At 41.7% G+C, this 22,578-nt stretch overlaps 2 protein-coding genes and 1 pseudogene across 3 annotated transcripts; all 3 read left to right on the top strand.

The window, feature by feature from the left end:
- The first annotated feature begins 52 nt into the window (after positions 1-52).
- Positions 53-10,163, top strand: LOC113150084 (actin, clone 302-like). Its single transcript, XM_026342474.2, has 9 exons — positions 53-141; positions 2,949-3,082; positions 3,181-3,282; positions 3,719-3,829; positions 4,050-4,134; positions 4,716-4,877; positions 8,123-8,314; positions 8,470-8,651; positions 8,829-10,163. Exons 2-9 carry the CDS (start codon positions 2,951-2,953, stop codon positions 8,970-8,972), a joined length of 1,110 nt encoding a protein of 369 aa, XP_026198259.1. The 5' UTR covers positions 53-141; positions 2,949-2,950; the 3' UTR covers positions 8,973-10,163.
- A 1,414-nt stretch (positions 10,164-11,577) lies between these two features.
- Positions 11,578-15,074, top strand: LOC113150539 (annotated as a pseudogene).
- A 1,418-nt stretch (positions 15,075-16,492) lies between these two features.
- Positions 16,493-20,939, top strand: LOC113150092 (actin, cytoplasmic 1-like). Of its 2 annotated transcripts, none has more exons than XM_026342481.1 (7): positions 16,493-16,584; positions 17,855-17,988; positions 18,087-18,188; positions 18,624-18,734; positions 18,982-19,066; positions 19,574-19,735; positions 19,896-20,134. In XM_026342481.1, the coding sequence occupies exons 2-7, from the start codon at positions 17,857-17,859 to the stop codon at positions 20,117-20,119; spliced, it is 816 nt and encodes a 271-aa protein (XP_026198266.1). In that variant the 5' UTR covers positions 16,493-16,584; positions 17,855-17,856; the 3' UTR covers positions 20,120-20,134. The 2 variants fall into 2 exon arrangements, with proteins under 2 accessions (XP_026198266.1, XP_026198267.1); XM_026342482.1 differs by lacking the exons at positions 16,493-16,584; positions 17,855-17,988 and adding exons at positions 20,239-20,420; positions 20,590-20,939 and having other exon boundaries at positions 18,069-18,188; positions 19,896-20,087.
- The last annotated feature ends 1,639 nt before the right edge of the window (positions 20,940-22,578 follow it).

Raw genomic sequence — 22,578 nt, forward strand, 5'->3', positions numbered from 1 at the left:
ACACTGAACAAAGGCGGGGAATGTTTCACTGCAGGTATAGTGTGACTGAACAGTCTGGTTCCTAAGGTACATTCAGCTCAGCTGGGACAGAGAACACCTGCAGGATTTTACCTCCAGATCACCTGAGACTCACCTGTTCAGGTAAGAGGCAGCTTTAGAGCATTCAAGTTGTTTTCTCAAAATATCTAATAAAACTTTTCTTTAGAAACTTGTTTATCGATCACAGAACATATCAGACTGTTGTCAGAGAAAGGACCTAACTTCATACAGTGAGGGAAAAAATTATTTGAACCCCAGCTGATTTTGTAAGTTTGCCCACTAACAAAGAAATGATCAGTCTATAATTTCAATGGTAGGTTTATTTGAACAGTGAGACACAACAATGACAAAAAAAATCCAGAAAAATGCGTTTCAAAAAGAGTTATAAATTAATTTGCATTTCCATGAAGGAAATAAGTATTTGATCCCCTATCCGTCAGCAAGATCTCTAGCTCCCAGGTGGATCTTATACAGGTAACGAGCTGACATTAGCAGCCCTCTCAGCTCGTTACCTGTATAAAAGAGACCTGTCCACAGAAGCAATCAATCAATCCAGATTCCAAACTCTTCACCATGGCCAAGACCAAAGAGCTTTCCAAGGATGTCAGGGACAAGATTGTGGACCTACACAAGGCTGGAATGGGCTACAAGACCATCGCCAAGCAGCTGGGTGAGAAGGTGACAACAGTTGGTGCAATTATTCGCAAATGGAAGAAACATAAATTAACTGCCAATCTCCCTTGGTCTGGAGCTCCATGCAAGATCTCACCTCGTGGAGTTTCAATGATAATGAGAACGGTGAGGAATCAGCCAAGAACCACTCGGGAGGAACTTGTCAATGATCTCAAGGCAGCTGGGACCATAGTCACCAAAAAAACAGTTGGTAACACACTACGCCGTGAAGGACTGAAATCCTGCTGTGCCCGCAAGGTCCCCCTGCTCAAGAAAGCCCATCTACAGGCCCGTTTGAAGTTTGCCACTGAACATCTGACTGATTCAGAGGAAGACTGGGTGAAAGTGTTGTGGTCAGATAAGACCAAAATCGAGCTCTTTGGCATCAACTCAACTCGCTGTGTTTGGAGGAGGAGGAAGGCTGCCTATGACTCCAAAAACACCATCCCCACTGTCAAATATGGAGGTGGAAACATTATGCTTTGGGGGTGTTTTTCTGCCAAGGGGACAGGACAATTGCACCGCATCAAAGGGAGGATGGATGGGGCCATGTACCGTCAAATGTTGGGTGAGAACCTCCTTCCTTCAGTCAGGGCATTGAAAAGGGTCGTGGTTGGGTATTCCAGCATGACAATGATCCAAAACACACGGCCAAGGCAACAAATGACTGGCTCAAGAAGAAGCATATTAAGGTCATGGAGTGGCCTAGTCAGTCTCCAGACCTTAATCCCATAGAAAATCTGTGGAGGGAGCTGAAGGTTCGAGTTGCCAAACATTGGAGAGGATCTGCAAAGAGGAGTGGGCCAAAATCCCCCCTGAGATGTGTGCAAACCTTGTGGCCAACTACAAGAAACGGCTGACCTCTGTGATTGCCAACAAAGGTTTTGCCACCAAGTACTAAAGCACGTTTTTCGAAGGGATCAAATACTTCTTTCCTTCGTGGAAATGCAAATTAATTTATAACTCTTTTTGAAACGCATTTTTCTGGATTTTTTTTGTCATTGTTGTGTCTCACTGTTCAAATACACCTACCATTGAAATTATAGACTGATCATTTCTTTGTTAGTGGGCAAACTTACAAAATCAGCTGGGGTTCAAATAATTTTTTCCCTCACTGTATATTGTCCCGTGCAAAGTTGTGTTTGATGTTTTATGATGTTTATCAATTTTGTTCTTTTTAGAAATGTAGAAGTTTCTTTGTGATAATAAGAAGTAATCACACACACACAGATATAGTCGTCTTTAAGAATGACATCTAAGTTAATGTGAAAATCAACCAGCTAAACCTGCTGCTGTATCTCCATGGTATGACTCCATAACAAAAACTTAATTCTGTAAAATGAATTCAGTCCATAAGAACAACATGTGTCAGTCAAGAATAGATATTCTGAGCAAATTTCTACATAAAGTCTTTATTCTTTCAATATGTTAAAATAAACCTCCTGAATTTTCAAGAGTTGATTAAATAATAGAGTAATAACAATAAATAATAAACTGAATCTGTGCTGCAGTCACTTGTCTAATTCTAAATGAGGTTATTATATAGCATAGATGAAATATTGAAAAATGCATCTGCAAAGAGAAAGTACAGCCTGTAGTGGCTGAACAGGAGCGTGTTCAGTCGTGGCTGAACTTGACAAAAAAAGTCTGAAGAGATCACAAGTAAACTTTATCTGGTTGGACGACAAATGTCACACCCAATACATAATTGTCATTCCTGTGTGAGGTATAGAAAGAGAAAGACTCTGTCACAGTGTGAAGTATTCTGACTTTCTGCTGCATTGTAAAGTTATTTTAAAAATGAAACTATATTATTATCATACACACAAACACCCATAAAGAGAAAAATACAACTTTTTAAAATTACACATTCATTAAAAATCAAAAACTGAAATCTCTTATTCACAAAATACACAGACCATTTGCTGCAGTGGTTCAAAGTGTGAGTGTGGTCAAGTCTGGATCTGAAATGAATGAAACACTGGAATTTGGGGGTTTGGCTAAAGACATCACAACAACAAAATTACCTTTATAGAAAATTAATTTTTAAAACAAAACGTTAACAGAGACAATACACAAAAAATAGGTAACTGGAAATGGCAACAAAAAAAAATTGTAAGTAAAATGAATAACAGAGGAAATGTGTAAAGTAAATGAAGGAAAAGCTTTATAGCATGTTATGGAAAGAACAGTCAGTAAGTTAAAGCTTCATTGATTGATTGATTCATTTCTTTCAGACATGGATGATGAAGTCGCTGCCCTCGTTATTGACAACGGCTCTGGGATGTGCAAGGCTGGTTTTGCTGGAGACTATGCCCCCCGTGTCTATTACTCACTATGCTTTGGCCATCACAAATACCATGAAAGCAACGTGTGTGTCAGGACTATGGATGTATAAACAAACAAATACATGCAGAGTAATATGTGATTGTAAAGTTTTGTTTGTTTGTGATGGTGAAAATGGGATAGAGCACCTACATAGGAGATGAGGCCCAGAGCAAGAGAGGCATCCTGACCCTGAAGTACCCCATCGAGCACGGTATCGTCACTGACTGGGACGACATGGAGAACGTGAGGATTTAAAGCAAAGATCTCTGTAACGTCTTGATGTTAATTATTTCAATTACATACAGAAACACATTAGCTAAGCTTGAGGTCGTCCATGTAAATTAAATCAGTTAAATCAGAGATCAGTTTATTGTCTTGTGACCAGACAGGAGTTGAACTACCAACTCTGTTTGTCTACAACAGAGCCTGTCGCTGCTAAATTGTTTAAATGTGAATTAATTTTTCCATTTAAATTTGTGTTACATGAAAATACCTGTAAGATTATCTTAAGATTATATTTTGTTACTTTACACAATTAAAATAACAACTTTGTTAAAAGCTGGAAAAGTTTACAACCACAACTAAACTATTTTGCATAGGTTTCATTGTCACATGTGAATTTAGCAGTTATAGTTTGTGTACTTTGCATTGTCACACTAACAGCTCTCCTGTCCTGCAGATCTGGCAACACACCTTCTACAACGAGCTCCGTGTCGCCCCTGAGGAGCACCCAGTCCTGCTGACTGAGACTCCACTCAACCCCAAAGCCAACAGGGAGGAGATGACACAGGTAGATTATTTATGATTTTACTGCTTTGAATTGAACAAATCCTAGAGGTGCAGCTTTAACTCCAACATCTAACAAGGTCGTAAAAATCCTCAAGGCTGATGCATTATCAGCAGAACTTTATTTTCACTTTCATTTATGAACATGTGTTCTCCTTATTGTCATTTCATGGTTGGCTTGTTTCCACAGTGACATATGTTTCTTTTCTATGATCATGTTTCAGATCATGTTCGAGAGGTTCAGAATTCCTGCCATGTATGTGTCCGTTTCATCCGTCCTGTCACTGTTTGCCTCAGGTCGTACCACAGGTAATGTTCTGTGGGCTAAAACATGCTAACACAGGAAGTCACAACTATAACATGTAGGAAATAAAGGTCTCTCCTACAGTGACTAATATCAGTCACCATCAGGAGAACAGTGATAAAATGTGTGTGTGGCAGATCTAGAAGGAGCTGCCACTGTGAGTAACCCAGAGGACTACTGGACCAATGCTCTATTAATAGATTAGACCAAAGTAGAACTTTACGGCTGTTATTTGGTAACGAGGAAACTCTGCATTTCAGCATAAACACCTGACGATCTGTGAAACAGTGTGGTGGGGGTCTTATAATCTTTCTGGACCCGATGAACTTGCCATCTATTATATATCTATGAATCATTAGTTATGTAAGTGCATCGTACAAAAAATGTCAGGATATCCATCAGATCCTAAACACAGTCTCTCTACCAAATAATGGTTAAGAGGCAAAGAGCAACAACAGGTGAGAGTCACTTCCTGCTTGGGTGTTGTTCATCAGGCTAAAGAAGAGACTTAAAACATGTCAGGAGGCCACTGATCAGTTTACATTAGAAAAGTTTCTTCTTTAATTGGGTGATTTTTATTTTACAGGTATTGTGATAGATTCTGGTGATGGTGTGACGGCCACTGTGCCCATCTACGAGGGCTACGCTGTGAATCACGCCATTCTCCGTCTGGACCTGGCTGGTAGAGAACTGACTGACTACTTGATGAGGATCCTCACAGAGAGAGGCTACAGATTCACCACCACTGGTACATACAGAGTCTCGATTAGAGCAAATGGCTTCAGCTTCTAATCTTCTTCTTCTCTTCATCTTTTCCCATCAGGGGTCGCCACAGCGAATCATCCTTTTCCACCTAAATCTATCATGAACATCTTCTACCCTAACACTAGCCAACCTCATGTCCTCTGTTAAGACATCCATATATCTCCTCCTTGGTCGTCCTCTTGCCCTCCTGCCTGGCAGCTCCATCTCCAACATCCTTCTACCAATATACTCACTATCCCTCCTCTGAACATGTCCGAACCATCTCAGTCTGGCCTCTCTGACCTTGTTGCTAACTCAGGCAACGTGAGCCGTCCCTCTGATGTACTCGTTCCTAATTCTGTCTAACCTGGTCACTCCTAAGGAGAACCTCAACATCTTCATCTCTGCTACCTCCATCTCAGCCTCTTGTCTCTTTCTCACTGCTACCGTCTCTAACCCATAGAGCAGAGCTGGTCTTACCACTGTCTTGTACACCTTTCCTTTGAGTCTTGCTGACACTCTTCTGTCACACAACACTCCTGACACTTTCCTCCACCCGCTCCAACCTGCCTGCACTCGCCTCTTCACCTCCTTTCCACACTCCCCATCACACTGAACTGTTGAACCCAAGTACTTAAACTCCTGCACCTTCTTCACCTCAGCCCCCTGTAACCTAACGCTTCTACCTTGATCCCTCTCGTTCAGACACATGTATTCTGTCTTACTACGACTGACCTTCATGCCTCTTCTTTCCAGAGCAAACCTCCACCTTTCCAGCTGTTCCTCCACCTGCTCTCTACTCTCACTGCAAATCACAATGTCATCCGCAAACATCATTGTCCAGGGAGATTCCTGTCTGACCTCATCTGTCAGCCTGTCCATCAACATAGCAAACAAGAAGGGACTCAAAGCTGATCCTTGGTGTAGTCCCACCTCCACCTTGAACTCCACTGTCTGACCTACAGCACATCTCACCACCGTCATACTTCTCTCATACATGTCCTGAACTACTCTGACGTACTTCTCTGCCACTCCCGACGACCTCGTACAGTACCACAGCTCCTCCCTCGGCACCCTGTCATACGCCTTCTCTAAATCTACAAAGACACAATGCAGCTCCTTCTGACCATCTCTGTACTTTTCCATCAACATTCTCAAAGCAAAAATGGAATCAGTGGTGCTCTTACGGGGCATGAAACCATACTGCTGCTCACAAATCTCCACCTTCTTCCTAAGCCTGGCTTCCACTACTCTTTCCCACAGCTTCATTGTGTGGCTCATCAACTTTATTCCTCTATAGTTGCTGCAGTTCTGTGTGTCACCCTTGTTCTTAAAGATCGGAACCAGAACACTTCTCCTCCATTCCTCAGGCATCTTCTCACTCTCTAGAATCCTATTGAACAAACTGGTTAGAAACTCCACTGCTGTCTCTCCTAAGCACTTCCACACCTCCACAGGTATGTCATCAGGACCAACACCCTTTCCACTCTTCATCCTTTTCAGGGCCTTCCTAACCTCATCCTTTCCAATCTCTGCTATTTCCTGCTCCACAACATCCACATCTTCCTCCCTTCTTTCCCTGTCATTTTCCTCATTCATCAGATCCTCAAAATACTCCTTCCATCTTTTCTGCACACTCTCCTGGGTTGTTAGCACCTTTCCATCTCTGTCCTTAATCCCCCTTACCTGTTGCACATCCTTCCCATCTCTATCTCTCTGTCTGGCTAGCCTGTACAAGTCCTTCTCTCCTTCCTTTGTGTCTAACCTGTCATACAGCTCATCGTAAGCTTTCTGTTTGGCCTTTGCCACCTCCCTCTTCACTCTACGCTGCGCTTCCTTGTACTCCTGTCTACTTTCCTCAGTCCTTTCTACATCCCACTTCCTTCTAGCTAACCTCTTCCTCTGGATGCATTCCTGTACTTCCTCATTCCACCACCAAGTGTCTTTACCTTCTTTCCTCTTTCCAGATGACACACCTAGCACCTTCCTACCTGTTTCCCTGATAATCTCTGCTGTAGTTTCCCAGTCATCTGGAAGCTCATCCTGACCACCCAGAACCTGTCTCAACTTCTGCCTGAATTCCTCACAAGTTTCTTCATTCTTTAACTTCCACCACTTGGTCTTCTTTTCTGTCTTCCCTCTCTTCTTCTTCCTGACATCCAGAGTCATCTTGCACACCACCATGCGGTGCTGTCTGGCTACACTCTCTCCTACCACCACTTTGCAGTCACTAACCTCTCTCAAATGACCTCGTCTACATAGGATGTAGTCCACCTGCGTACTCCTACCTCCACTCTTGTATGTCACTCTGTGTTCCTCTCTCTTCTGGAAGTAAGTGTTGACTACAGCCATTTCCATCCTCTTAGCAAAGTCCACCACCATCTGTCCTTCCAGATTCCTTTCCTTTACACCAAACCTGCCCATCACCTCCTCATCACCTCTGTTGCCCTCACCAACATGCCCATTGAAGTCTGCTCCAACAACAACTCTCTCTCCTCTGGGGATACTCTCTATGACCTCATCAAACTCACTCCAGAATCTCTCCTTCTCTTCTAACTCACAGCCAACCTGTGGTGCATACCCACTGACTACATTCACCATCACCCCTTGAATTTCTAGCTTTAGGCTCATCACCCTGTCTGAGACTCTTTTCACCTCTAGAACACTGTTTACAAACTCCCCCTTCAAGATCACTCCTACCCCGTTTCTCTTCCTATCCACACCATGCTAGAACAGTTTGTATCCTCCTCCGATACTACGTGCCTTGCTGCCCTTCCACCTTGTCTCCTGCACACACAGAACATCTACCTTCCTTCTCTCCATCATGTCTGCCAGCTCTCTGCCTTTCCCTGTCATCGTGCCAACGTTAAGAGTCCCTATTCTCAAACCTATGCTCCTGCCTTTTACCTTCTCTCTCTGACCAGGAACCCTTCTGCCTCCCCTCTTTCTTCGACCAACAGTAGTCAAATTTCCACCGACACCCTGTAGGTTAACAGCACCGGTGGCGGTCGTTGTTAACCCGGGCCGATCCGGTATGAAAGTCTTATTGATGATTCGCATGGTTATTTTGGCAATTTTTACGCCGGATGCCCTTCCTGACGCAACCCTCTCTATTTATCCGGGCTTGGGACCGGCACAGAAGTCACTGGCTTGCAACCCCTGTGGCTAGATTAAATGGCTTCAGCTTCTAATCTTATAGTTTATTTTTGAAGTCCCATTTTGTAACTAAATCTTTAATCTGAACTCCAGCCGAGCTCGAGATTGTTCGTGACATCAAGGAGAAGCTCTGCTACGTGGCTCTGGACTTCGACCAGGAGATGCACACAGCAGCTTCCTCCTCCACCCTAGAGAAGAGCTACGAGCTTCCTGATGGACAGGTCATCACCATCGGCAATGAGAGGTTCCGCTGCCCCGAGGCGCTCTTCCAGCCTTCATTCCTCGGTTTGTCATCAACACTGATGGAATCACTATAAAAAGAATTCAACGCAAACTCGACAGCTAGTGAAGAGAAAAGTCTTTACAGCAAAATGTTTATTTTACTTTTCCTGAAAGTGAAAATTTACAATTCTCCACCTCTGTCTTGTCTACGTGTTCAGGAATGGAGTCCGCTGGCGTTCATGAGACGACCTACAACAGCATCATGAAGTGCGACGTGGACATCCGTAAGGGCCTGTACGCCAACACTGTGCTGTCTGGTGGCACCACCATGTACCCTGGCATCGCTGACCGTATGCAGAAGGAGATCACATCCCTGGCCCCACAAACCATGAAAATCAAGGTACAGTCTTCAATCTGGAATTATTACATCTAATCTGTCAACAGGGAGCCAGGTATCCAGTTAACCTCTAGTTCTTGTAGATCTCACATGTGTTTAAATGTTCTGTTCTAAGGTTTTTACTCTTGTTTATTTGTGTTATCACCTCATGTCTCACCTGTTTTCTCTCCTCACCTTTAGATCATCGCTCCCCCAGAGAGGAAGTACTCTGTCTGGATCGGTGGCTCCATCCTGGCCTCTCTCTCCACCTTCCAGCAGTTGTGGATCAGCAAACAGGAGTACGATGAGTCCGGATCCTCCATCGTCCATCGCAAGTGCTTCTAAGCTCCACATTTGCCTGGCACCAATGTAGTCGTTCTTTTTTAACATGTATCGTGTGAAAATTATATTCAGACATATTTAAACATTTTGTGCCTTTAACACTGCTGAAAGAAAAAATGAAAGAGGAACAAACACAGCAGCTGTACCAGAGACAGGACAGGAATCAACACATGCTTTTTACCAGAACCACAGTGGACGGTTGGCCTGCAGGGGCCGGGGCTACTTCATGAAGCATTTACTGAGCTCAGCTGAGGCAGAGAAACACTCAAGATTTCCTCAATACAGACAGATACAAGACAGATAGGAGGCAGCACAACAACAGTAAACTGTGACAGTAACCTGGACAACAGACAGAAGGTCATGAATGCTCACATCCTGTGAGGCTTGCTGCAGACTCCCATTGGCAATTCCATTAATTATATTTGCTGTAGGAATTATGACTGATCAAATGTAATTAAAGAGATTTGAAATTCACATTGGACTTAATTTGGATTAAGATACAGACAAGTGAATTCTGAAAGTGAAAGGTAATTGTAGAAATTGTAAATGATCCTCTTGCTTTGTCAAATTATAATTTCAACATGCAGAAACGTCAGCTTAAATTAATTCATGTGAATTCAACATGTTCTTTTGCCAAGTAACCAAATACTTGAAAAACAAAATTACACTTTACCTAATTCAGCCTCAAACCAAATGAAACGTGTTCAAAACCACAATTAGAATATTCTGTATGTAATTTTATTATTTTATTTTGTACTGTTAAACCAGCATCTATATTGTGTGATGTAATCTCAGTGTCTCCACCTGCTCCTCGTGGTTGAGGTTCTCAAACTCTTGCTGATCTGACCGATGCTGCAGGGATCACGTTTCCTTTTATTAACCACAGATTTGGTCTACATATATCAGATCACATCTTCATTCAGCTCAGAATCTCTCTCTCCATTTGTCACTCTCCGTCTGAACCTCAGGACTCCACTGGGATCCATCATCTAGTTACTACTTCTTCTGTTTCTATGCTGACGACACACAGCTCTTCCTGTCATTTCCACCTGATGACTCCACTCTCTCACTACATAACTCTGCGAGCCTCATCAATATCGCTGCCTGGATTAGAGAGAGGCATCTTCAGCTCAACCTGTCCAAGACAGAAGTTATTGTGTTTCCAGCCAGACTTTAAATAAAACATGACATTGACTACTGCAGTGTCTTGTAGACAGCTTTACCATCTGCACCATCAACCTCCAGATGATCTGAAAACAACAGAACGTCTCATTTTTGATCAGTCAAAAAGGACACGTTACAACACTGGGTTCCTCTGCTCACATTAAGTCCTGAGCGCCCGCTACCTTAAAGTTCATCTTCTTGGTTTAGATTAAAACCATTTTATTTTCTACCCTGATCTTCAGTTTAACCAGACAGTGAATGTGTTGAATTAACATTCAGTTCTAGAGTTTCCTTATTTCACATTCTGTACTTTTTATTTTGATACAACACATAAAATTTCATCTTCATTGTTAAAAGATATGTTGTTATACTGTGTCTGCAGATAATAGACTGAACTACAGGGAAACTAGAACCACCAGGAGAAAGTTAGTTTTACTACTGTATGTTTTACTTTATGTTATTCACTGCAGAGGGAATCGGCTTTTTCAACAGCTGGACTCTGCTCAAAATTAAAAGGAAAGAGCCACAAGGACAAAATGAAAACTAAATTAACATCCATTATAAGAATAAAAAAGAATAAAGAACATCTAAAAATGAATAAATAAAGTGCACAATAGACAGCAGTAGTATGAATAAGAAAGACAGAATGACATCATTATGACATCATTAGGAACTGGACATGATGAGGATGAAACTCGTGAGTCATAAAACAAATGATCCAACCAACACAGAGAGCAGCAAGTTGCAGCACCTTAGATGGTGCTACAGGTAAATCTGAACCTGATGTGTTGTATCGGAGGTGTGAACATCCGCCTACATCACTTATTAATAACTGACAGGATTATAATTCAAAGGTCTCTGTATTATAATTAAACCGCTGGTCGAAGGTCTGAGTTATTGAATCATAACCAAATCTGGTCAGATCATTTTCTACATCAGTGATTTTACTTTTATAGTGTTGAGAACAAACAGGGATTAGTTTAAACAGGTGTGTTTGGGTGGGCGTGGGGGGGCAAAAAAAGAAATATGGTCAAGACTGAATCAAACCAACACAGTGGATCATGACATAATGAGCTGTTATCAGAGCAGCTGAGAGGAGGAGCTGCAGGGTGAAGTCTACCTGCAAGACTTCACCTGCAAGACTTCACCTGCAGATACACGTAAGACAGGTAAGAGGCAGCACAACACAAACACCACACTAAACCACACACACTCATTTACTGATCTGACTTATTTACTCGGTCATCTGTCATTTACTGGTTTCTGCTAAAGACATCCTGTCTTGAGTTTTTTCTTGTAGTTTCATAAAGTTTGAACTTGAAGTTTACAAATTTCTCAGGTTCAACTTTTCTTAAATACTAATAAGTTAATAAATAAATAACAAATGTAGGACGACTCGCTGCTACATAGAGTAAATAAAAATGAATACAGAAAACAGAGCTAGGGAGCTGTTTTATCATCTAAGACAGTTTGGGAAGAATAAATAAATGTTTCACTGACCTGAACGTTTCCTGTCAGACATGGAAGACGAAGTCCCCGCCCTCGTTATTGACAACGGCTCCAGTGTGTGTAAGGCCGGGTTTGTTGGAGACGACGACCCCCGTACCGTCTTCCCGTCTGTCGTCGGCTGCCCCAGACTACATGGACAAAATGTGAGTTTTAGCACAGTGAACGTCTAACACACACAGAAATGCAGTAAAATGTCACTGTAAGAGTGTGTGTGAGTGTGTGTGTGTGTGCGTGTGTGTTTGTGTGTTTGTGTGTTTGTGTGTGTGTGTGTGATTGTGGGAACGGGACAGAACGACAGCTTCGTCGTCTCACCCCCAGATCATCGCCCCCACAGAAAGGAAGTACTCAGCCTGGATGGGGGGCTCCATGCTGGCCTCCTTCCACACTTTCAAGCAGATGAGTATCAGCAAACAGGAGTACGACGAGTCCGGCCCGTCCATCATCCACCGCAAGTGCCCTTTAACGCATCACAGCCGCCTCGTCTGCCCCAGGGGGGAAATGAAAGATGATTTATAACCAGTTAGAAAGTTCTGTGGTTTGTCTACATGTGAACAAAACGAGTCAAACCACTTCTCATTTCACATTAACCCTCTGCAAACATCCAAACAACATTTCATTTTGCTGCTGGTGTTAAACTCCTGATCTATAAAATGGCTAAATCCAGTGTTCCAGTGTTTATATCTGTCAATAAAATCTCAGTATGTGTTTGCAGCTGCTTTGATTGTTGTTGTTTGGTTTCACATTAGAAAATCTGAAGCTTTGATACTGATCAAATTATTATAGAACCATGTCACCTGTTAGCAGCATTGACGGAGTCACCAAACATTTTGAATAACTCAGCAAATCGATTTCATCTTGTTTTGTCAATCACTCAAACAAACCAGTTAAATCTAGAGAAACCTTTTAGCTCCTAACAAAGCAAAGCTCACGAGCGATTCGCCTGCACCCACCCACACAGGCTGCAGCGTTATGAGGGTGCAGGTTTACAGAATGAGACCTGTGCAGGACGTCCTGCTGCTCTGTCGACCACGTTTTTATCGCCTGCTGTAGGATTTTAAGTTCAAGGTGTGACAGTCGAGTCTATACAGTCTGAGAATGTCAGTGACTGAAAACTAGAGCGAAGTGAAGTGAAAAATGACTTCAACACAAGGGAGCGACTGAACATGCAATAAAAGTTGGAGCTGTAAAAATACAACACAGGTAGTTCATCAGAGCAGCTGTCAAACAAGCAGAAGCTGCAGCGATATCAAATATCTACATCAAAGCAGTTATTTCACTCATAATTTAATAAAACACTGAAACAAACCAACATTTAACAGGTCGATGTGCTGTATAATAAATTCATCCATTTCCTGCAACAGATTTAATATTCAGTGTTGTTACTGTTTCTGAAATAAATCTCTGGCCGACAAGAACAAAACTTAAAATATCAAACAGTCATAATGAGGTAACATGCTGTATAATGTGTGGCCTATAATGGAGCGAAGAACTTCTAGTGTGTGAGTTGTTCTGGTTCCACTTTGAGTCGATCACTTGGGCCAAAAAGTCTCTGAATCATCAAAACTTGGTTTATTTTTACACTTAGTTGGCTCCAAAACACTGAGTGGACACGACTGGGACAGCTTGACCCGTTTGGACGTATTGAACAGAAGCAGAGCATCTAATGAGGAAATGTGGACTCCAGCAGGAGCTGAACCCCAGACGAGGTTCACGACACCAGATTCAGTTCGTTCTGGATCGTTTTCAGACCTGCTGAAAGGTGGGGCCCTTTGCCTATTTAAACTCCAGTTTGGTTCCTGATGCTACTTTTACCGAGCTGGGCTGGGGCAGAGCAACACCTGAAGACTTCACCTGCAGACACACCCAACACTCTCCTGCACAGGTAAGAAGCAGCACGGCGGTTTCTCTTATTGTGAAGTTGTTTTATTAGAAATATTTGAAAACTAAACTACTGCTGTGAAGTATTGTTAGCAAAGTTCTCCTGCTTGAGAGATCTGCTTAACCTGGAGTCAGTTTTAGTTTTGTCCAAATGTTTTCTCCAATAATCCTGGTGAAGGATCAGTGTGTCCATGAAAAACAACGTGCAAGTGTCTGAAAAACCAGATCAAAGTGGTTGATTCAATCATCTGTCACTCACTGACCTGCTGCTGGAGCAGATTATTAAAACCAGTGTTTAGGAGCGAACTTTGTTCTGAACATCTGAAACTTTGGGACCTAAAAACTGTCCCAAGTAAATTTGAACGACTAAAACGTTCCTGTGTGAACTGCTGAAGAGGAAATAAGACTATAGATGTGCAGAAAGAAGTAAAACCAGTTTCAGAGGTAACAGAAATTACAGGGCAGGAATAAGAAAAAAAACAGTAAATAGAGATAAACAGCACTGATCTGGATACAAAGGAGGAAATTAGTGTTAAGGCCAAAGGTAAGTTCACAGGACACAGGAGCAAAATAATTATTTCATTAGTCGAAACCTCACCTTTCAGAAATGGAAGACATTAGTGTCGTCGTCATCGACAGCGGCTCTGCATTTACCAAGGCTGGTTTACAAGGAGCTCAACGTTTCCTCTGAGGAGCATCTAGTCCTGCTGACCGGACCGAGGCTCCACTCAACCCCAAAGTCAACAGGGAGAACATGACGCAGGTGAGTTCGTGGTAAATCCTCTAAATCTTTTGATTATTCATGATTTTACTGCTGTGAAGTTTTAGAATAGAAGAACCCTAGGTCAGAGGTCACACTCCTAAACTTTGACCTGATGCTTTTTTAGCACCTGGGGTTCAGTTGGATTCTAGACCCCGCGGTGACCTGTGCTCTTCCTCTTTGGTTCAGATCATGTTCGAGACCTTCAACACTCCCTGCCTGTTCGTGGGCATGCAGGCCGTCCTGTCTCTGTACTCCTCCGGTCAACTCACAGGTTTGATGATGGAATCTGGTGACGGTGTGACCCACGCTGTGCCGATCGTCGAGGGCAGTCCTCAGACTGACGCCATCCTGCGTGTGGACCTGGCAGGAAGAGATCTGACCGAATACCTGATGAAGATGATCAATGAGAGAGGCTACAGCTTCACCACTGAAGGTACCACCCTGTGAAACTAAACAGCTTGTTGAGATACAGTTCCAGGAAGTTTTCCATCTTCAGATCAGTTTATTCTAACACTAATACTTCACCTGCAGCTGACCACGAGGCCGTACGAGACATGAAGGAGAAGCTCTGCTACGTGGCTCTGGACTTTGCTGCAGAGTCAAGTAAAGCTGCTTCCTCTTCTGATGTGGTGCAGAGCTACAAGCTTCCTGATGGACAGGTCATCGACCTTGGCAGCGAGAGGTTCTCCTGCCCCGAGGCGCTCTTCCAACCTTCACTTCTCGGTTTGTTACAGATATTGTAGGGGATGTTTAAATCTGCAATAACTAATATTTTAGTAATGATGGTATAGAGTGGAATTCGTTTAGAGTCTTTAATATTATTTTTACTTCACTGAAGTGAAATACATTTTTCTACATGATCCACAACAGAACAGCAGCTAGTTTCTGATCATCCTGACTTTGAATCTTGTAAAACTGAATCTTAAGCAGTTTTAACATATGAACTTCTGACTGTTGGACAAAGAGCTCAAGTGTCTCTCCACTGGGCCTTGTGCATTTTCCACTTCAGGAACTAAACTGAACTGTAACTTGCAGCTTCCATAAAGCATAGTTCTGGTATTTACTCTGTTTACAGCTGCCTTTAGCTACCAAGCCCCTCTCCTGTGGAACCAGCTCCCAGTTCAGGTTCTGGAGGCAGACACCCTCTACATTTAAGACTACACTTAAAACTTTCCTTTTTTATAAAGCTTATAGTTAGAGATGGATCAGGTGACTCTGAACCATCTCTTAGTTCTGCTGATATAGCTTAGTCTGCTGGGGGACCTCTACTATACATATATCAAAGCAAGTCCACCATTGCATGTCATTAACTTTGTGTCTTCTCTCCTGTAGTTGTGTTTCCTCCTCTCCGTCTCCCTCTCTCTGTACTTTTCTGTACGTATCCTCGACCTGGAGCTGTACATCTCCAGAATCCAGTTGACCTGTCCAATGTTCTTGCTGCTTGTTGTTGTTTTTGTTCTCTCTTCTCTTTCCACACACCCCAACCAGTCGAGGCAGATGGCCGCCCACTATGAGCCTGGTCCTGCTGGAGGTTTCTTCCATTAAAGCAGTGCTTCTCAATTATTTTCTGTTACGCCCCCCACCCCCAGGAAGAACTCAACATTTACATTTACATTTAGTCATTTAGCAGACGCTTTTATTCAAAGCAACTTACAAGTCAGTACAAGTTACAAGGGTAGGCAGGGCAGCGTGAGGAGGTCTTGCCTAAGGACCCCTACTGGTGGTAGACCACAGCTGGGATTTGAACCCCAGTCTCCCACATGGGAGGCGGTGATGTTACCACTACAGTAACCAGCCACCTCAACATTTGTTTCTCTCATTACCTCTCTCTCAGTCTCTCTTTCTTTTCGTCCCTGTTAAATATTTTTACTACACTTCAAACCTCCCGCTCTTTGCAGTGAGCATACGCGCATATTCAAGTACAACCAAAAAGCATGTTTCCTGGCGTCACACGTGCCCCTCCTAGCATCGCACCCACTATTTGAGAAGCACTGCATTTGAAACAATGAATAATGAATCTAACAATGCAGATAAACTGACAGAACAATGAATAGATGAATTTATTATGATGCAAGCAGACTTACTTACAGTTCAAATAACAATATTCAAAGAGAGGCAAATATCAGAACCAGTTAAAACTAGAGGAAAAGCAGAGGAATGACACTGAACATAGGCGGGGTATGTTTCACTGCAGGTATAGTGTGACTGAACAGTCTGGTTCCTAAGGTACATTCAGCTCAGCTGGGACAGAGAACACCTGCAGGATTTTACCTCCAGATCACCTGAGACTCACCTGTTCAGGTAAGAGGCAGCTTTAGATCATTAAAGTTGTTTTCTCAAAATATCTAATAAAACTAAAAACATTGTTTTTCTTTAGAAACTTGTTTATCGATCAAAGAACATATCAGACTGTTGTCAGAGAAAGGATCTAACTTCATATATTGTCTTGTACAAAGCTGTGTCTGAAGTTTTATTATGTTTATTTATCAACTTTGTTCTTTTTAGAAATGTAGAAGTTTCTTTGTGATAATAAAAAGTAATCACACACACACAGATATAGTCGTCTTTAAGAATGACATCTAAGTTAATGTGAAAATCAACCATCAACCTGCTGCTGTATCTCCATGGTATGACTCCATAACAAAAACTTAATTCTGTAAAATGAATTCAGTCCATAAGAACAACATGTGTCAGTCAAGAATAGATATTCTGAGCTAATGTCTGCATAAAGTGTTTATTCTCTCAATATGTTAAATTAAACCTCCTGAATTTTCAACAGTTGATGAATATTAGAGTAATAACAATAAATAATAAACTGAATCTGTGCTGCATTCACTTGTCTAATTCTAAATGAGGTTAAAATAGAGGATATAGATGAAATATGGAAAAATGCATCTGCAAAGAGAAAGAACAGTCTGCAGTGACTGAACAGGAGCGTGTTCAGTCGTGTCTGAACTTGACTGAAAAAGCCTGAAGAGTTCAGATTTAAAAATGAAGAGATCACAAGTAAACTTTATCTGGTTGGACGACAAATGTCACACCCTATACATAATAAAAACTCTGTCACAGTGTGAAGTATTCTGACACTTTCACTTTCTGCTACGTTGTAAAGTTATTTTAAAAATGAAACTATATTATTATTATTATTATCATACACACATTCACCCATAAAGAGAAAAATACAACTTTTTTAAAATTACACATTCATTAAAAATCAAAAACTGAAATCTTTTATTCACAAAATACACAGACCATTTGCTGCAGTGGTTCAAAGTGTGAGTGTGGTCAAGTCTGGGTCTGAAATGAATGAAACACTGGGATTTGGGGGTTTGGCTAAAGACATCACAACAACAAAATTACCTTTATAGAAAATTAATTTTTAAAACAAAACGTTAACAGAGACAATACACAAAAAATAGGTAACTGGAAATGGCAACAAAAAAAAATTGTAAGTAAAAATGAATAACAGAGGAAATGTGTAAAGTAAATGAAGGAAAAGCTTTATAGCATGTTATGGAAAGAACAGTCAGTAAGTTAAAGCTTCATTGATTGATTGATTAATTTCTTTCAGACATGGATGATGAAGTCGCTGCCCTCGTTATTGACAACGGCTCTGGGATGTGCAAGGCTGGTTTTGCTGGAGACGATGCCCCCCGTGTCACTTTCCCAGTGTGCCTTGGCCATCACAAATACCATGAAAGCAACGTGTGTGTCAGGACTATGGATGTATAAACAAACAAATACATGCAGAGTAATATGTGAATGTAAAGTTGTGTTTGTTTGTGATGGTGAAAATGGGACAGAGCACCTACATAGGAGATGAGGCCCAGAGCAAGAGAGGCATCCTGACCCTGAAGTACCCCATCGAGCACGGTTTCATCACCGACTGGGACGACATGGAGAAGGTGAGGATTTAAAGCAAAGATCTCTGTAACATCTTGATGTTAATTATTTCAATTACATACAGACACATTGGCTAAGCTTGAGGTCGTCCATGTAAATTAAATCAGTTAAATCAGAGATCAGTTTATTGTCTTGTGACCAGACAGGAGTTGAACTACCAACTCTGTTTGTCTACAACAGAGCCTGTCGCTGCTAAATTGTTTAAATGTGAATTAATTTTTCCATTTAAATTTGTGTTACATGAAAATACCTGTAAGATTATCTTAAGATTATTATTTTGTTACTTTACACAATTAAAATAACAACTTTGTTAAAAGCTGGAAAAGTTTACAACCACAACTAAACTATTTTGCATAGGTTTCATTGTCACATGTGAATTTAGCAGTTATAGTTTGTGTACTTTGCATTGTCAAACTAACAACTCTCCTGTCCGGCAGATCTGGCATCACACCTTCTACAACGAGCTTCGTGTCGCCCCTGAGGAGCACCCAGTCCTGCTGACTGAGACTCCACTCAACCCCAAAGCCAACAGGGAGAAGATGACACAGGTGTGTCTGTGGTGAACAACATCTGTAGATTATTCATGATTTTACTTTGAATTGAACAAATCCTAGAGGTGCAGCTTTAACTCCAACATCTAACAAGGTCGTAAAAATCCTCTGGGCTGATGCATTATCAGCAGAACTTTATTTTCACTTTCATTTATGAACATATGTTCTCCTTATTGTCATTTCATGGTTCTTGCAGTTGGCATGTCTCTACAGTGACATCTCTTTCTTCTCCATTATGTTTCAGATCATGTTCGAGAGGTTCAGAATTCCTGCCATGTATGTGTCCGTCTCATCCGTCCTGTCACTGTTTGCCTCAGGTCGTACCACAGGTAATGTTCTGTGGGCTAAAACATGCTAACACAGGAAGTCACAACTATAACATGTAGGAAATAAAGGTCTCTCCTACAGTGACTAATATCAGTGTTTATCAGTCACCATCAGGAGAACAGTGATAAAAAAAAAAGCCGAAGAAGTCGAAATCCTGACTTTAACCCTATAGGAATAGGAACACATAGTTAGTAAGTTATTGCTACAGGAAAGGTAGTTACCACAGTTCACTTAATTTTGCTGGGCTCAAATATTTCACACTGTACAGAGGACGTGAGCGAGTGAGTAAGAATATATGGACGTGTTCGTCCTCACCCGGCCACTCTGCTCATTATCACTCAGCAATCAACTCAAATCGAGACAACAAAGAGCAACAACAGGTGAGAGTCACTTCCTGCTTGGGTGTTGTTCATCAGGCTAAAGAAGAGACTTAAAAACATGTCAGGAGGCCACTGATCAGTTTACATTAGAAACATTTCTTCTTTAATTGGGTGATTTTTATTTTACAGGTATTGTGATAGATTCTGGTGATGGTGTGACGGCCACTGTGCCGATCTATGAGGGCTACGCTGTGAATCAGAACATTCTCCGTCTGGACCTGGCTGGTAGAGAACTGACTGACTACCTGATGAAGATCCTCACAGAGAGAGGCTACAGCTCCACCACCACTGGTACGTAAACAAAATTTGGTCCAGGCCCAGTTTATAATTATAAACCAGTCTCAATTAAAATGAGTGACGTCTGAGCAGCAGATAATGCTCACAACAGGTCACGTGTTCATGATATTTGGAAGCTGTTTTGAAACACTAATGTTTAATCTGTGAACTCCAGCCGAGCGTGAGATTGTTCGTGACATCAAGGAGAAGCTCTGCTACGTGGCTCTGGACTTCGAGCAGGAGATGCACACAGCAGCTTCCTCCTCCACCCTGGAGAAGAGCTACGAGCTTCCTGATGGACAGGTCATCACCATCGGCAATGAGAGGTTCCGTTGCCCCGAGGCGCTCTTCCAGCCTTCATTCCTCGGTTTGTTATCAACACTGATGGAATCACTATAAAAAGAATTCAACGCAAACTCGACAGCTAGTGAAGAGAAAAGTCTTTACAGCAAAATGTTTATTTTACTTTTCCTGAAAGTGAAAATTTACAGACACTGCTGTCTTGTCTGTGTGTCCAGGAATTGAGTCCGCCGGCGTTCATGAGACGACCTACAACAGCATCATGAAGTGTGACATTGACATCCGTAAGGACCTGTACGCCAACACTGTGCTGTCTGGTGGCACCACCATGTACCCCGGCATCACTGACCGCATGCAGAAGGAGATCACATCCCTGGCCCCACAAACCATGAAAATCAAGGTACAGCCTTCAATCTGGAATTATTACATCTAATCTGTCAACAGGGAGCCAGGTATCCAGTTAACCTCTAGTTCTTGTAGTTCTCATGTGTTTTTAAATGTTCTGTTTTTAGTCTTGTTTATTTGTGTTATCACCTCATGTCTCACCTGTTTTCTCTCCTCACCCTCAGATCATCGCTCCCCCAGAGAGGAAGTACTCTGTCTGGATCGGTGGCTCCATCCTGGCCACTCTCACCACCTTTCAGAAGATGTGGATCAGCAAACAGGAGTACAATGAGTCCGGCCCCTCCATCATCCACCGCAAGTGCTTCTAAGCTCCACATTTGCCTGGCACCAATGCCAGTCATTCTTTTTTAACATGTAACGTGTCAAAATTATATTCAGACATATTAAAACATTTTGTGCCTTTAACACTGCTGAAAGAAAAAATGAAAGAGGAACAAACACAGCAGCTGTACCAGAGACAGGACAGGAATCAACACATGCTTTTTACCAGAACCACAGTGGACGGTTGGCCTGCAGGGGCCGGGGCTACATGAAGCATTTACTGAGCTCCGCTGAGGCAGAGAAACACTCAGATTTCCTCAATACAGACAGATACAAGACAGATAGGAGGCAGCACAACAACAGTAAACTGTGACAGTAACCTGGACAACAGACAGAAGGTCATGAATGCTCACATCCTGTGAGGCTTGCTGCAGACTCCCATTGACAATTCCATTAATTATATTTGCTGTAGGAATTATTACTGATCAAATGTAATTAAAGAGATTTGAAATTCATATTGGACTTAATTTGGATTTAGTTACAGACAAGTGAATTCTGAAAGTGAAAGGTAATTGTAGAAATTGTAAATGATCCTCTTGCTTTGTCAAATTATAATTTCAACATGCAGAAACGTCAGTTTAAATAATTCATGTGAATTCAATTGGCTAATGTTCTTTTGCCAAGTAACCAAATACTTGAAAAACAAAATTACACTTTACCTAATTCAGCCTCAAACCAAATGAAACGTGTTCAAAACCACAATTAGAATATTCTGTATGTAATTTTATTATTTTATTTTGTACTGTTAAACCAGCATCTATATTGTGTGATGTAATCTCAGTGTCTCCACCTGCTCCTCGTGGTTGAGGTTCTCAAACTCTTGCTGATCGAACCGATGCTGCAGTGATCACGTTTCCTTTTATTAACCACAGATGTGGTCTACATATATCAGATCACATATTCATTCAGCTCAGAATCTCTCTCTCCATTTGTCACTCTCCGTCTGAACCTCAGGACTCCACTGGGATCCATCATCTAGTTACTACTTCTTCTGTTTCTATGCTGACGACACACAGCTCTTTCTGTCATTTCCACCTGATGACTCCACTCTCTCACTACATAACTCTGCGAGCCTCATCGACTTCACTGGCTGGATTAGAGAGAGGCATCTTCAGCTCAACCTCTCTAAGACAGAAGTTATTGTGTTTCCAGCCAGACTTTAAATAAAACATGACATTGACTACTGCAGTGTCTTGTAGACAGCTTTACCATCTGCACCATCAACCTCCAGATGATCTGAAAACAACAGAACGTCTCATTTTTGATCAGTCAAAAAGGACACGTTACAACACTGGGTTCCTCTGCTCACATCAAGTCCTGAGCGCCCGCTACCTTAAAGTTCATCTTCTTGGTTTAGATTAAAACCATTTTATTTGAACTTCAGTTTAACCAGACAGTGAAGTATTTTATCAATATGTGTTGAATTAACATTCAATTCTAGAGTTTTCTTATTTCACATTCTGTACTTTTTATTTTGATACAACACAATAAATTTCATCTTCATTGTTTAAAGATATGTTGTTATACTGTGTCTGCAGATAATAGACTGAACTACAGGGAAACTAGAACCACCAGGAGAAAGTTAGTTTTACTACTGTATATTTACTTTATGTTATTCACTGCAGAGGGAGTTAGCTTTTGCCTCTAACAGCTGGACTCTGCTCAAAAGTAAAAGGAAAGAGCCACAAGGACAAAATGAAAACTAAATTTACATCCATTATAAGAATAAAAAAGAATAAAGAAAATCTACAAATGAATAAATGAAGTGCACAATAAACAGCAGTAGTATGAATAAAAAAGACAGAATGACATCATTATGACATCATTAAGAA

The sequence above is a fragment of the Anabas testudineus genome, chromosome 9 (genome assembly GCF_900324465.2).
Source record: "Anabas testudineus chromosome 9, fAnaTes1.2, whole genome shotgun sequence".
NCBI classification, from domain to species: domain Eukaryota; kingdom Metazoa; phylum Chordata; class Actinopteri; order Anabantiformes; family Anabantidae; genus Anabas; species Anabas testudineus.